The sequence below is a fragment of the Rhagoletis pomonella genome, unplaced genomic scaffold (genome assembly GCF_013731165.1).
Source record: "Rhagoletis pomonella isolate Grant_MI unplaced genomic scaffold, Rhpom_1.0 Rhpom_scaffold_00003, whole genome shotgun sequence".
Lineage (NCBI taxonomy): Eukaryota > Metazoa > Arthropoda > Insecta > Diptera > Tephritidae > Rhagoletis > Rhagoletis pomonella.
Window position 1 is genome coordinate 73,525,431 of NW_023458557.1, and position 17,024 is coordinate 73,542,454.

General features: G+C 33.9%; 2 protein-coding genes across 2 annotated transcripts in view; both read right to left on the bottom strand.

Annotated features, from left to right (window-relative positions):
• LOC118735501 (cell wall integrity and stress response component 4) overlaps positions 1-12,764 on the bottom strand; it is a gene marked incomplete in the record, with an annotated part of 13,935 nt that extends 1,171 nt beyond the window's left edge. The window contains 1 exon segment of the mRNA XM_036465297.1: positions 12,326-12,764. Coding sequence (XP_036321190.1) covers positions 12,326-12,389 — 64 coding nt within the window.
• A 3,890-nt stretch (positions 12,765-16,654) lies between these two features.
• The window catches only part of LOC118735503 (proteasome maturation protein), a 27,768-nt gene continuing 27,398 nt past the window's right edge, over positions 16,655-17,024 (bottom strand). Inside the window, exons 3-4 of the mRNA XM_036465299.1 lie at positions 16,932-17,010; positions 16,655-16,864 (exon numbers count right to left, since the gene is read on the bottom strand). Coding sequence (XP_036321192.1) covers positions 16,717-16,864; positions 16,932-17,010 — 227 coding nt within the window. The 3' untranslated portion in view covers positions 16,655-16,716. The remainder of the gene's footprint in view (positions 16,865-16,931; positions 17,011-17,024) is intronic.

Below are 17,024 nucleotides of genomic sequence, written 5' to 3' on the forward strand. Positions count from 1 at the left end.
AAAAAAAGTGCAAATTAATGCATGAAAAAAATAAATAAATAAAATAATAGTGAGTCACGTAAATCACAACGAATAGTCGATAAAAGGAAAAGAATTTGTTGATGGGCACATACAAACGTATGTATGTATTTATGTATATGTACATTAGGGTGCAGCACTCTACCTACAAAAAACACTGTAATGTTTTTCAATGGGAATTATAAAATTTATTATGTTTTAAGACATCCGCCAAAAATTTTGCTAAAATAATAAGATCTACGAGAGCAGGACCGATTTAAGATTCCTCCGAGAGTCGAGTCTTTATAAATATTAGTTTAAAAAAAAAATCAAGAAAATCAGCTCAGATGATAGAAGACTTTAATCTTACAAAGTTTGCAAAAAACGTTAAAAAATTTATCAACAATGTCAAAATAATGAATTTTTTGGTAGTGTTTTTAAATCGGTCCAGCTAACGTATGTATATACGGAATTTGACGAAAGTTTAAAAAATTTATAATTCCGTTGAAAAACCTCTACTGTTTTTGGTGAGGCACCCTAATGTATGGGTATACATAGTGATACACATACATATGTACACCCGTATGCACTTTTGAGTTAATACATATTCTTATATTCATATGTATCTTTACATCGTCATTTCAAAGCGTGACTTGTTTGCTTCGTAGGCGTGATTAGCTTTGTTTACGCTTGAAAATAATTTGAGTTTTAATGCATTTTTTCAATTGTAAAAACCTTATTCATCCTTATATCGAGTTAAATAACCAAAACTAATTAGAAAACAAGTAAGAAAGTCTAAGTTCGGGCAGAGCCGAACATTAAATACCCGGCGCAGGTACTAAGTATATGATTTTCACCTTTGCGAAAGCTACCACTACATGGTAAGCCGGTGTGTATCAATTTTGAGTAAATTAGCGTCCTTAAATTTCGAAATATTGAAGTTTCTAGCATTTCGGAAATTTGCCGTTATATGAAAAGTGGTCGTAATTTGAATCTGATTCCAATAATTTTCAACGTTTTGCTTCTATGTGGCAAGCACAATAACCATACCGAGTTTGGTACAAATTGGTAGAACGGTTACCGAGATACATATATGTGATCATAAGTGGGCGGTGCCACGCCCATTTTCCAAAATTTTATCATAAACGTATTTCTTGGTAAAGAATTGTTGCAAGCATCAATTTTGAGTAAATTATCTTTAATATTTATTGATTTATCGAAGATTTCGTATTTCTCCAAAATACCGTTATATGGGAGGTAGGCGTGGTTATTGTTCGACTTTAAAAATTTTCGGCCATTTGGTATGCTGTAGCAAGGCTAACAACTGTACCAAGTTTGGAAAAAATTGGTGCAGCGGTTACCAAGATATGCACATGTATCCATAAGTGAGCGTGGCTATGCCCATTTTCAAAAAATGTATAATATTCTTATTTTTCGTCTAAAAATTATTGCAAATATCAATTTTGAGTGAATAATCTTCACTAGTTACTAAAATATCGCAGTTTTCGTATTTTTAAAAATTACCGTTATATGGGAGGTAGGCGTGGTTATTGTCCGATTTCGCCCATTTTCAATACCATCCGTCCTACGCCCGAAAGAAGTGCACATACCAAGTTTCGTTAAGATATCTCAATTTTTACTCGAGTTATCGTGTGCACAGACGGACGGACGGACAGACAGTCACCGCTTAATCGATTTCTCTTTTCATTCTGATCATTTATGTATACATTTGTCAATATCTATCTCGATTCGTTTTGCCTGTTACAAACAACCGTTATGTGAACAAAGTTATAATACCCTTGTGCACAAGTGCGCTCGGGTATAAAAACTAAAACCGGTGCAAGAATTTCTTTTTTAATAGTGTAGTTGAAAGTTTACTAACCAAAAATACACGTCGTAATATGTACGACATTTGATTATAATTTAACAATGATTTCAAAAGTTCACCTCAGGCTGTAAAAATTGAATTAGAGGGTATTTCAAATTTTTAACAAACTTACGTTATGTTATGTTCTGCTACGTTATGGTATGCCATGTTATGTTATACTATATGTTATGATATGCTATGTTATGTTATATTATGCTGTATTATTTTGTTACGTTAATTTATGTTGTTATGCTATGCCATGTTGTTATGTAATGGTATGTTATGCTATGTTGTTATGTAATGTTATCGTGTAAAAATAAAATGTAAACGAATTAAATGAAGGGCCGTATTTCTATCTTTAAACACAAATTTTGTTCTGAAGAGAATGTGTTTTAACGACAGATAAGTTTAACTTTATATTTAAAACCGATAATAAAATGCTTTACTTTAAACACAATCTTAAATTTTAATGCAACTTTTAAATATAAAGTGAGCTTTAAAGTTACAAGTTACTAGAGAAAACAGACCTTAATAAATGGAATAAAATAAAGTTAATAAAGTCATATATAAAAGAACTGAGATTAAACATAAATAATACAAAAAAAGGAATTATTTCATTTCATAGCGAAAAAAAGACAACAAACGGAAGGGCGTATACAACGCCACGCAGATAAGACGTGCTGCAACTGCATGTGATACAATGAAATGCACAAATCAGGTTATTGACGCAGAAATGAAGACCCAGAGCAAGTTGCTGTATAAATTTATTTGCATGGATGAGTGGAGTAATGAGTACTTACATACATAGTATGTCGTAAAAACAAAAGAGTTAAGCAAATGTATTACAATAAAATTAATTGATATACATTTTATACAGAAGCGAGATAACTAGAAAGAATAAAACAAAAATGCGCAGAACTGGTATGATGCTTTTGTATTCGTACAAAAAAATATGGGTTTTCAGTTGCAAAGACAGCCGACAAAGTTGATAACGATTAGCACTGAACTGAGCATTTCCTTACTCTATGGGCAATTTCAGCAGATAGTGGAGGATGATTACCCATTCGATAGGCAAGTTTATAGAACGAAATGAGTTGCATATTGTCGGCGATACTGCAATACGTTCTATGTCACTTATTACCTCTGGTGCTTGGTTGATCTGTTATCTGTATCTGATCACTTCTGGCAATCGTTCATCTTCATCAGCCATAGTTAGACAGTTTTGTATGATTTCCAGATGCATTCCGGTGCAAGTAAGAGACCATCTAAGTGTCAAAGGTACTAATAGACATAGACCGTTTTGCAGTATCACCGACGGTATGTATAGTGATAGAACGATACGAGTATCGAGTACAGAATATCGATACTTTTTCACAAGTACTGAGTAAATATCGCGAATGAAAATGAACATAAAGCTCATTTACTTCAGTATTTCATAACTCCAAAACCGAAAACCCGAAAAACACGCCTTTAAAGTTTTTAATTCACATAACGTCACCCTCATGCCAGAAGAATGAATGTGCAAATTTATCAGTTTTGAGTTATTGGGTTGACTCGGTTAATCTTTGGATTTTCTATGTTATACCAAAACCCAGAATATCATGCGTACACGGAAAGTAAATATTTTAGCATTTTAATTGCATAAGTGTAGAGCTAAGTATCACAAAAAAAAACTTTCAAGCTTGATTTCCCAAAATGTTCATTTTTACACATTCATGTGTATGGCACGGGCGACGATATGTATACTCCCATTCTAATAGATAATTAATACATATTTTGTTCTAGTGAGCTCCTGGTAATTGACACAGTTATGAAATTTTTACACAACCTAGAAGAAAATGTAGCGGTCATTTCAACATTGGCTTCAGGTAAAAATGTTTAAATAACTGAAAAACGAATATCTTGCCTCCCCTTTGATAATGAATGGTGGAAGAGATAGTCTTTCGACTCGACAACTTGGCCACTCTCCAGCATAAGGCAGCCGTCGTTAACCCATGTATTCTACCTTCGTTGTGAAATCCAGCCCATTCTTGAAGAAAATTTTTATAAAAGAGAGCTTATCTTTTCAATACAGAATGGGCTTCACCACATTTGCTTCTCGTCTTCTACATTTTCATTTCATTTTCAAAGTAAAGTTATTTATAAATACATGTACGCGTCAAACAATAACACTAAACAATAAAATATTCGCATTTAAAAACTTGGAAATAAGCTTTTTGCTATAAACATTTAATTTACGCATGTAAAATTAATTTATCGGAAGTTTATTCCAAAAATTCCTTTAGATCAGATTAAAACTAAATACTAAGAGCAGTGACTATTCAATTTACAAATGGGAAGAGGCAAAAAAAGCAAAACCATCTGATTTCTGTTTACTTTTTGCGTTTGCTTTTAGAATACTTGGAAGTACGAGTATTATCGATACTTTTTTGCAAATATGAGTACTGGCATCGATACTTTTTTAGAGTATTCTATATGAGTACTAGTATCGATACTTTTCTAAAGTTTTATCACTAGGTATGTATAAACCATCGGACAGCTTCAATACTTGCACGAAATTTTTTTCTTAAGTTTCTGCATGAAGTAAAAAACTCCCCAAATCTGAGTAGTAAACAAAAACGTTTGCTGAGGGGATTCACAAAATAGTTAGTATGTCCCCTTTCAGACACGTCAAGTCTTGAAAGCAATTTTTATCGCATTCTCTTTTGTGTGTTTCTCTTTGCTTCCACACGCGTCAAGTTGTATTGAATTCAAGTCCTTGGATCTTGAAATGGGAAGCAACGAAAAGATCAAACGAGAACAAGAAAACTTGAAACGAATTGACGGTACGGAGGTATCTGTACTCTTCCCCTCTCTTCCCACCACCTTCGCCAACGAACGAGCAGACTTGAAAGCAAGACTTGACGTGTCTGAAAGGGGACTAACGGGTGACTCATATCTTCCCCATTTTATGATTTTTTTCTTTTTTTTATTAACTTTCTATAAGACGATTTTTTTTTATAAAATTCATATTTGCGCGAGATACAAAAATATATTCTAACTTATTTTTTTTCTACTTGCAGTGTAGTGTAACACATTAAATATTTCTAGAATTTGCTTTATCTTATCACAAGCGCTAACTTAAATTTGAATAGCCCATGTAATTTTAGACAATTGTGATAACTGTGATGAGCACAAAACAAATCTACTTACAGCAATGTATGTGCATATGTATATTTGCTGAAAGTAAAATAAAGCAAACCAAGCTAATAAAGGAGGAATCTGGTAGTGGGTGCGCGAAAGTATGTAAAATCAAACAAAGATAAGCGAGTAAACGAACGCATAAGAAAGCGTATGTATGTGCATATGTACATACAGCGCTGTGTAAACTGCCGTAACTTCGCTTGTCTATAAGTTAAGTTGAGAAATGTAAACGTGAGAATTTATTTAAACTAAAGCTTTATTTACTTAGTTTACATTTAAATGTAAATTTAGTGCATGGCCTTAAGCCTGCATATGTGTACATACATATACAATATAGGTAAGTACATATGTGTGTGTAAAAATAAATATTTTTTTTTAGTTCAGCTAGGCCACGATACACGTTTCTTTGTTGTTACTGATAAAAAAAAATTGTGATGTACATACGTAAGTATAAATGTGAGCAAACAAAATGCGAAGAGATGTGTTAATAAATGCAAATAGCTGGCTTATTAGTAAGAACATATGTACATACAAATACATATGTAGGTTTTTTGTTAACGAGTTAATGCCTTCTTTAAAGAAATTGTTTTTCTTTTGTACAAAAATTGGAGAATGTGAAGGCTGTGGAGAACAAATAAATAAATAAATATTAATAAATACAAATTTGTATACACTCACGACAAAAAGTACTGGCACAGAGAATTTTTCACGATAGTACATGCAAAAATTTTCATTGTAATCTTTTTCCGCCTTTTTTATAAAAATATGGTTCATGCACGGTTTGCAAATCGGTGAAATACGAAAATCGGTCTATACCGTGCAATCTGTGCAAAGAAAATTATAGTTTTTAAAATCTTTTCTTTATTATTTGAGTTTTATAGTATAGACAGAACCAAATCGCTAAGCGAATTTCGTCGGACAGCGCGAAGCCGTCAGGTGATATTCGCTGCAACATTTTGCCCAGTATAACAGAACCGAAACGAAATTCGCAGTGGCTGAATGATAAATAAAACATGTAAATATACTAAAGCGAGAGCTTTGCGTAACTCTGGCGCAACTATCTCTTGGAACTGCATCGATTTACGTCTATCACCCAGTGAAATCTGAAATTTTTCGTCGCGAAATCCTCTGCTAATTTATTCATCATCTGGACGAAGAAAATGAAGCAGAAGTTAACGGCAAAAAAAAACTATAAAACACCTAAAAATATTGTATATAACGTCCCGACTCCGACCCAGTTGATTGCATTAATTCCTACATTGCCAGACTCGATGCGAGCATGGAAGGCATCCGCTCCAGCAGCGAAATCAGGCCCAACACCGCAAGCCACTTCGTCCATCCGACACCACAAGCGCTGTGGACTCAATCAAGCGAAACGGCGCGCTTCATATAACGTAGGTTTGAAGAGCCAGATGGAGAAAATAACTAAAGAGTCAGTATGGAGCGCAGTTTGGGGTACATCATCAACGAAAAAATCCGCGCTCGCTGAGAAGCAAACATGGTTTATCGAGCCATCGCCGGCAACATTAACCTTTTGCGAGCAGCGAGCGCATGGACCACCTTCGGCAGATATGAACCTGGGTCGTTCCGGTTAGATAGACCCGACTGTCGTGGGTCACTCCAGCATCATTCTCCAAATGCTCTTAGGTGAATTTATATGCTATTACAACAAAAACAACAACCACCTTCGGAAAGGTGCAGTGGTGCATATCACCGAAGAAGTGAGACTTTCTAGGGACATGAAATAAATGAAATCAAAACAAGAACTCCCGATTTATTTTTATCAATTTAGTATTGCTATGCACTTTTAAGTTGTGTTATTTCAATTGTTCATTCAATATTTTATATATGTATTTATTTCGGAAATTCCCCAACGCAAACTAATTATTTTTTACCGTTAAAAATATATACCTACATAAATACATACTATGTACGTACTTTTATTTTTTTAGTCATTATTTTTTATGCTAACTTTTAAAAGCCTTTGCTTTTGATTTTAAATAAAGTACTTTGCTGCGAGGTAAAATGTTATGAAAGTACTATCCACATATTTTTAACACCTTCCACCCACGAAAACTCATAGGCGTAAAAACAATAGCACATAATCACATATGCATGCTAATTATGTGCATATGGATTTATGTACATGCACATATATTTATGTATATATATTAGGGTGCCCATCGAATTTTTTTTTTTTTTTAATTCAAGACCCTATCCCCTAATTTCCTTCCTTTCTATGAGAAATACTATTTCCTATTTTTATAGATTTTTTAAAAATCAATTAAAGGTCGCGACATGTCTTTTTAGGTCAGAAAGTACGGTTTTGTAGACTATTGTCAGACTTGTATTGTCGGGATTTTTAATTTTTTCTTATTTATTTAAGTTTTGACCATCACTATTTACACAATTTCAAAATATGTAGTATTTACCTTCTAAAACTAAATCTATTTTTAAATAAACTGACAGCTCATTAGGCATCCTAATGTGTATGTAAATATGTTTTTATAAACAAAATCATACATATGCATATGCTTGATGGCTAATGGCAACTCGAAAACCACAAAACTGCATTTCAGCTGCGGTCTAACCAGAGTTCTAGTTCAATGCCGCCACAGCAGCGCTATGATTTTGCCTTTAAATATTCCACACCCATGTAAGATAAATGTGAATATGAGAATTTGTGTGTGCGGATGTGCGGGTGTTACGCCCTACAAAACCGCTGTGATGACCTTTAAATGCAAACTGTATAGCATTGTTATGTAATAAGCAAACGAGAGGTTATATCTACAAAACTACCGTTTTTCGAAATTCACAAGTAAACTATGTACAAATAAGAATTGTATGTAGTATGGACTTTTCTTTCTTTTACTGTTAATATGCCCTTAATGAAAGAGTCGGATTCGCTAATTAGTTTATTGAAATTATTAAATTAAATCTAAAAGGAATAAAAGCAATAAAAATGGCTAAACGGAATAAATAGATAATTGAATTTGGATGCATCCCATAAAGGCATAGGGTGCGTTCTTTTTTTGTTTTTGCTTAAATACATTTGACTATTACCAGAAGAGGAAAATTATTACTGTTACAGCTTGAAGTCATATTTAGTTGCATCAGCGCTAGTTACACATGTTTACACATACAATGTAATCAGAGAAAATGTAATCAAAGAAAATTGAGGCCTAACGACTCGACTCGATCAACAACCGCAGCGATTGTCCAAAGAACACAAAGCATTGAAATGCAATGCAATTGGAATAAATATATAAACAACAATGTAAATGTTTGAGTAGGCATTATTCAGGCAGCAACAGGATTTACATACATACATATCGTCGTTTAAAGTACAAAACCGCGTATCGACATTCTGCAAAACCGCATACTTAACTGGCATTTGCTGCCAAAAATTAGATTTGCTCACACAAGCTTCCTTATCCATTCGTCCTGAAATGTACTAGCCAGAAATGCGATTACTTTATAAAAAAGAGAACCATTTTGAAATATGAGTGTTTTTACTCTCTAGAAAACAATTTATGCAACCTCACATACGCTATTTTGCATTTTGTTGATACGCGGTTTTGAACTTTAAACGACGAGATATTTATGCAAATATACATAAATATAAGGAGGATTTATGTTTATTATTGGGGTTGATGACTAAAAGCGTTTTCTGCTCTCAAAAAAAGTTCTGCCCTTTTATAATGAAACAAAAAATATACTACTCCATCTCAAATTATTTATAGAACTTAATAAAGTTGAATTGTTCACTTGGCCTGTAAGTCTTTAATAATTTTAAAGCAAAACATTTATTTCTGATACGGAAAATAATTGTATTTTTACAAGCGTAAATTAAAAATCAACACTCACCCTCACGTTTATTTGAGGGCAGAAAAGGCAGCACTTTTGCCGGATCAGAGCGCAACCTACTGAGAAAAGATCACGACGCCTTGAGAAAGGGCTGAGAAAAGAAAATGAAAATGTGTCAGCGATAATACAAGGCAGAATAAGTGCAGCCTTTTTCGAGAGCAGAATACGCTATAAGCGACAGAGCTAAGTCAATAATATTTCGCAACATAGCGTATATAGTTTGGGATTAAATACATTGTATATGCAATTATCGTGTTTTTATAAACATTAGAAGTCTTCACACCGAAGCTTGGTACTGGGTAACTCGGTGTTCGGTAATTTTTCCCCATGTGTTTTGTTTGTGTAACACTATTTTACACAAACAAAATACTTTACAAAAAAGAACCGAACACCCGAGTTACCTAGTACCCAGTTCGGTGTGAAGACCCATATTGTTATGCAAGTAGGTAGATATATTGTACATATGTATGTATAAATCAGGGGTGGTGCGAATGTGAAATTTTAGACATCCACAGATGCGGATGCGAATGCGGATGTAAAATATTTCACGAAATGCCTATTTAAGGCAAGAAAATTTTAGGTATTTATATATTTTGGTAAAGAAAAATATTAAAAAGTTAGTAATTTTTAATAACTTTTATTTTATTTAGTATTTGAATTTAAAAATTGGAACATCATAATTAGAAATTTTTGACATTAAATTGGCGGCGTGCGTGGGTCGTCCAGCCCTTTCTTATAAACATATCTGTGGACATTTGGCAAAACAGTTTAAGTCTATCTTTCATGGACAACGAAAATAGCATATGAAGGCAAAGCTATTTTACCGTCAGAGCAATTATTTTTATTTAAATGAAAACATGCACTTGTAGCAAACAGAAAGATTTTTAACGGTTGTGAATAGTGATAAAACAATTTAACATTTCTTTCGAATTGCAACATTTTTCTCCTCGACGGTAAAATATGTTTTGTCGACATATGCTATTTTATGTGTCCATGAAAGCCAGACTTAAGTTGTTTTGTCAAATATCCACAGATACGTACATATGGTACATACATACTATCATTATTGTTTCAAATTTTTTATATTCACCATAGCATTGATATAACGAAACCTGGACATACGGAGTGGTGGATCGCAACTACAGTATCGGTCATATCTATAGCACGCCATTTCAAAGTGATATTGTGTGCAACTTATGTTTATTTATTTATTTTTGAGAATTTTCAATTAAAATACAGTTCTTTCTCTACCAAACCCCATATAAATCCAAGTTTAACAATTTGTAGAAAACTTTAAAAAAGTGCAACAAATTTTCACCTAAATTTCAAACTTTTTTCTCAGAAGTTTCCTATTACAATTTACGCAAATATAAACCTAAGTTTACATTATTTAGAATTAGAAATTAATTTCAATATACATATTTAGTTTATAAACCTTAAAAAAACTTTAAATGTACATAAAGCAACTTTAAAAGAACTCCTCCAAACGCTGTTCCGAATGCCTTCTATGTGGAGCAAAAGCAGAAATGCATCAATTTGTCCCACTTCATAACGCAAAGAAAAGTAAAAGAAATCTATACAACAAATTATCTACTGGGTAAGTACATATATATGTATGCATACACAAAATTGTAGACAAAGCTTTGAGAAAAGTGAACAGCAAATGCATAACTGGAAATTTTTGTTTTCAAACCCCTAAAACTGAATTGATAAAAATAGAAATCGGCAATAAATAACACTTTGTTTTTTTTTTTCCTGATAACAAGTTTTAACGAGTGTGAAGTGTAAGACCCTTAAGGTTAACAGTTTGAAAAACAAGTAATTTTTAAGCAAAAAAAAAACCAACTCTAATTCTCATAAAAAAATTTAAGAGTATCGCTAATTTCTTCACGATCCAAAGATGAGATCTAAACCAAATTAGTATGGGACCACCTCCGAGGTACCATCTTTAATCTAGGAAACATTCAGTTTCGACGGGGTCGGACCAATGGGAGAGGAGTTTGGGGTACTGTTTGCATATTTATACGACGATTTTAGGTTGCTGTGCCCAAAACGCGCAATTCGAATCAAAAAACTTTTACACACACTTGTAGACAACTTCACGCCTAATTACAAAAATAAAATTTACTATATCTGTGAACTAATTTATTAATAATGTCGGTTCGAAATGTGGTATTTTTTGCAAATTTCCGTGCTGAGCTGTCAAACAAAAAATATCCACGAAATATCTCTGCAAAAGGTGTTCAGCCCCTCTTCTTCGACAACACAGAAATGAGAATTGTATTTAGTTAGTGAGGGTTATAATTCTTTCGCAAAAAATCTTAATTTTCCCTATTTTCAACCAGCTCCCTAACCCTCCGCCCTTTACCACAAAACCGTTGTACAAATAAGCAAACATTTCCCGGGGTTTGTGTTGAGTATTCACTCCTGCCTGGTTATTTTGCTAATATGTAGACAGATATGTATATGGTTATATTTTGAAATTCGCAACATTAAAATACCATAGGGCTGTTCAGGATTTTGTGGAATTGGTCTTGGATTTGTAGTTGGAATTGCATTTGTAAAATTTTTCGCTTGCTGCCATGGCAACCGTGTGCATGTTATTTTTATAAATTTACAACGAATGTGTAAATCCAAGAGCATATGCACAAGATCCTAAATAGCCCTAATTATAATTAGGGAAGTGTGTATACCATTTATTTTAAAAGCGCAAGTTATTTTAAACGTTAAAAATGATATATGTAAATACTTCTTGTTTTTTTCATTGTCAAGATTGCAAGATGAATTGTATATACATACTTCATATAAAATGCTTCATTATTGAAAAAGCAATTTGTACATACCGTTTTATGTACTATTAATTATATACGTATGTACTTTAAAGAAAAAAATATTTCCCCATAAATCAACCAGCAATTCGCTGGTATCGATAATAGCAGCTACGTTTCATGCATCAGTGGAGGCGGTGCAACCAAGCGACATTCCCAATCGCCGCTATCGCCACTGATTGAAAGCAGGCAGACGCAAACCCTTTATTTTGTCCCTGCATGACTAATTAAAAACACGATAGTAAATGGCACAATAAACACCGCAAATAAATATATAAGTCGTCATACAAAAACCAAAATAGAAGAATAATGGAATAACAAAAAAGCCCATGTAGAGGATTTGTTGAAAATCTGAAAACGGCGAATAACCATACAATAGCAGCTGTGCTAATAGCGCACAAACAACAGAGCAATAATCGAATTATACATATGTACTGTTGCAATTTGCGCAATAAGTTGAAGCTTAATTTAGGTGTAGGATTTTACTAGAAATTAAGCATACCTCATAGATTACTGTTGGAAGTATATATGTGTATATGTAAGTATACGCAATAACTTTAGATTCTAATTACAAATTACTCACCGCAAATTATAGCGCTGCAAACGCTCAGTATTAAAGCCACCGTCACAAATTTATTATGAAACATTTTTACTTCTAGTACTTGTAGTTGCACAGATTCTGCTCCTTATAAATACTGATAAAGGTTAGCTTTGTTGGAAACACCGCAATTTGCAGAAGGTAGCTTCTACTTCGCTAGAACGATTTTCCTAGCCTTCCACAGATTTGCCTGGCTTGTTCGAACGCAAAATTCCAGCAATTTTCATCTAGCTCAACAAAATACCATTGGCGTTTGTTTTTGTATACAATAAATTTGTCTACTAAATTCGTTTGCTTTATTAGTGTCTTTTCAATAGCAAAAAATAAATTTATTATTTCTACTTCAGTTTCTAGGCCCCTCAAAATTTTCTACGTCTTTTGTTCTTGCTGCTTTTTCACGCACTTGAGTTGTGCAAAATGCAAAAACAACAATTGACGAATGAAACGAATGATTCAGCTGATTCAGCGAGTGTGCGCCCTCTGTAGGTGAAATAAGTGTCATCTAACGGGTGATTTTTTTGAGGTTAGGATTTTCATGCATTAGTATTTGACAGATCACGTGGGATTTCAGACATGGTGTCAAAGAGAAAGATGCTCAGTATGCTTTGACATTTCATCATGAATAGACTTACTAACGAGCAACGCTTGCAAATCATTGAATTTTATTACCAAAATCAGTGTTCGGTTCGAAATGTGTTTCGCGCTTTACGTCCGATTTATGGTCTACATAATCGACCAAGTGAGCAAACAATTAATGCGATTGTGACCAAGTTTCGCACTCAGTTTACTTTATTGGACATTAAACCAACCACACGAATGCGTACAGTGCGTACAGAAGAGAATATTGCGTCTGTTTCTGATCTTGGTGTAAAACCGTATAAAATACAGCTCGTGCAAGAACTGAAGCCGAACGATCTGCCACAACGTCGAATTTTCAGTGAATGGGCCCTAGAAAAGTTGGCAGAAAATCCGCTTTTTTATCGACAAATTTTGTTCAGCGATGAGGCTCATTTCTGGTTGAATGGCTTCGTAAATAAGCAAAATTGCCGCATTTGGAGTGAAGAGCAACCAGAAGCCGTTCAAGAACTGCCCATGCATCCCGAAAAATGCACTGTTTGGTGTGGTTTGTACGCTGGTGGAATCATTGGACCGTATTTTTTCAAAGATGCTGTTGGACGCAACGTTACGGTGAATGGCGATCGCTATCGTTCGATGCTAACAAACTTTTTGTTGCCAAAAATGGAAGAACTGAACTTGGTTGACATGTGGTTTCAACAAGATGGCGCTACATGCCACACAGCTCGCGATTCTATGGCCATTTTGAGGGAAAACTTCGGAGAACAATTCATCTCAAGAAATGGACCGGTAAGTTGGCCACCAAGATCATGCGATTTGACGCCTTTAGACTATTTTTTGTGGGGCTACGTCAAGTCTAAAGTCTACAGAAATAAGCCAGCAACTATTCCAGCTTTGGAAGACAACATTTCCGAAGAAATTCGGGCTATTCCGGCCGAAATGCTCGAAAAAGTTGCCCAAAATTGGACTTTCCGAATGGACCACCTAAGACGCAGCCGCGGTCAACATTTAAATGAAATTATCTTCAAAAAGTAAATGTCATGGACCAATCTAACGTTTCAAATAAAGAACCGATGAGATTTTGCAAATTTTATGCGTTTTTTTAAAAAAAAAAAGTTATCAAGCTCTTAAAAAATCACCATTTATAAGGTCTAATGTAGCGAACACACTCCATAATAAATTGTTAGCTGTGTTCCTATTTGCCAGATCTGTAAAATTGTGAATTGTGCGTTCCTTATCTCCCAGAAATAGTCAGAAAATGTCCGAAGTAGTCAGATTTAGTCCAAAAAGCGTCCCTTAACTCGGAAATTACAGCTAAAATGAGAGAGCAACACCCAGTGAGAGTGACTCTCATCAGTCCGAAGTAGTCAGATTTAGCGCATTTTGCTCACGCTCTGGCATTTTGACACTTTAAAGATTTTAGTCCAAAAAGATAAGGAATGAACCTAATTAAAAATTTTAATCGTGAAATATTTACAAGTAGGATTTCATTCATTTTCCTTTGGTCTGGTAGTGTGGCTTATATTTTTTTCAATCTACAATCATTCAAAAAAAATGGATTTCACACAGTAAGGTAGTAAATACCTGAATGAAAAACTGAGAATGCTGAAGTAAACAGAATTCAATACTGAATTAGCTTCCAGATGAATGAACACTTTGCTATGTGTGCATTCTCTAATTCAGTTCCAATCAAATTTTATACACTAAGAAAAATATAAGATGATGGAATAATGAGGTGTATGAACTTTAAAACGATATTGCCACGCGGGCTAAGCCATGTCCTACGAATGAATGGTTGTGTTTGGACTCCTCCACGCATGAAACGCAGCTTGATTCACATGAACATATTGTACAAATTTATAGTTTTGGTTGTTTAAAAACTGAGTGCAAAATGTTCCAAGACAATTAGTCTCTACAATTTTTTTCTTTTAAAGATTGGAAAATCTGCAGAACAGGAAATAATCAAGCATAACAACCATCAAACGATAGCAGCCCTTATCATTCAGTCCATGGTTTATCCACATACATATAATGTCCTTTTTTAGAATATTATGATCAGTTTTTATTTGTAAAGAACGATATTCTCCTTTCCCAATACCAGGCGCTCATGCACATGAAGTAACAAGTTTTCTATTTCTACGTACAAAATTGTTTGTATAAATTTTTAAATTTCCAAAATTCTACTTTGTACAGTTCAAAGGCTTCTACAAAAAAAAAAAAATATTTAAAAGTTCTACAAACAAATTTATACATATAGAAAGCTTGCTACTTCATAGGTATGAGCGCCTGGTATTGAGAAATAAAAATATCTCTTTGTACAAATAAAAATTTAGTTCGTTAAATAAAATTGACCGCAAGTTTCCTTCAAAAACATGCAGTTGGTTTTAAACAGCATTAACAGAATATCCAAAGCTGGTACGAACCTCTGGTCTTAGGTAATGCTTTACCAAATTGTAGCAGTAGTAGAAAAGCAGAAGTAAAACGACTATTTTCTCCTATAAATATTTTCTTCAAGGCATATTTTTTCAGTGTAGTACTGAATGATCAAAACTGTTTGCATCCAACCAAAATTTACAATCACGATGCTTGCGAATACTTTTGTTACATTTACATTCTATACTGAATGGAACTCAGCCATTCAACAACACATTACGTTTGTTTTTGTTTCAAAATAATTTAAGCCACTCAGGAATGAGGTTTTTTTTTATACAGCCAAACAATCAAAATTTTGAAACGAGTGCCAAGTGAATGCAGATCCTACTGATTCAATCATTTTACAGCTCTGCTATTTGCGTAATAAGATTAGCAAAGTCGCCAAAGGCTATTCATGTTAATGTATTGTGGAGCGATTTTCTGTCATTCCTTGTCAAATTTGGTTTGGAGACAAACCCGTTTCCGTTTTTCGAATAAAAAATGATGCTGAAGTTGACACAAGGCCAACACCGGCTTGGCGTTAAACCAAATTTGACAAGGGATGACGGAAAATCGTTCCACAGTACATCCTTATCATACCCTGTCGGAAACACCAACAATGAAACGGGCTATTCATGTTGTTCCAAATTTGATACTCCATTTTTAAAAAATTTTAGGGCATTTTCGTTACATATTACAGGTTAATGTTATTTCCATACACTTTGAGAATATGTGAATGAACTTGTAGAATTTTATTACAACTTGACTTTTTTTTTTTTAATTAAAAAGTTTCCCTTGCGACATTGTCTATTTCTATTAAGTTTAGAAAATAGCATCTGACTACTCCACCTACATACGTCTAGTTGATCGTTAAAATATTACTTGGGAATCCAATTAAATATTGCGTTCCAGGGGCAAATGGACAACCTCGAGATAAGTTAATGCCAAAAAACTTCAAAAATTTAATTCCTTTACGAATTAGCCAAAAAGGTGGGGCAATTTTATTGTAAATTAAAACTAGTTTTGTAAGTTTTCCAAGACGTACATTTCCATGATGCAATGCCCAAATTAAGAGTACCGCGGAACGCCTGAAAAGCTTGTTGTGCAGTTGTACTCGTAACTTTCCTGAAAAAATCACACAGCCTAAAAATGGTTTTATAAATTTATATAAGAGATAACATACATAAACCCATTTTCGCGATTATTTCTGATCGGAACACTATTCTTACCTATGCGTACTTAGATTTTCATATAACAATAAATCATCACTATGAACGTTTTAAGAACATTTCGCCATGCGCCCAAATAAAAATTAATATGCAACTATTAAAGCTAAATATCTATATATTTATGGATGAAAAACTCGTCCTCGTTGCAGAAATTTCAATTTATATAAAGTTTGTATTGTGACGCTCAGCCATCTTTTCAACTGTGGCATGTGGGTGATTCTGGAATTCGAAGAGTTCCGGATTGCCGAGTATGTCCGTAAAGTCAATCATTTCATCTCTGGCCAGCAGAACGTCGCGCATCATATTGCTTTGTATTAGAAAATAACGCATTACCCACACATGTGACAAATATTTTATAAGCAGTGACCACTCACCTGGAATTCATGAAAGGTAGGCGACCAACTTGGTTGGCGGCATGCAATTCCATAGCCATTTTTAGCGGTACTCCAAGACCTTCCCTATTGCGA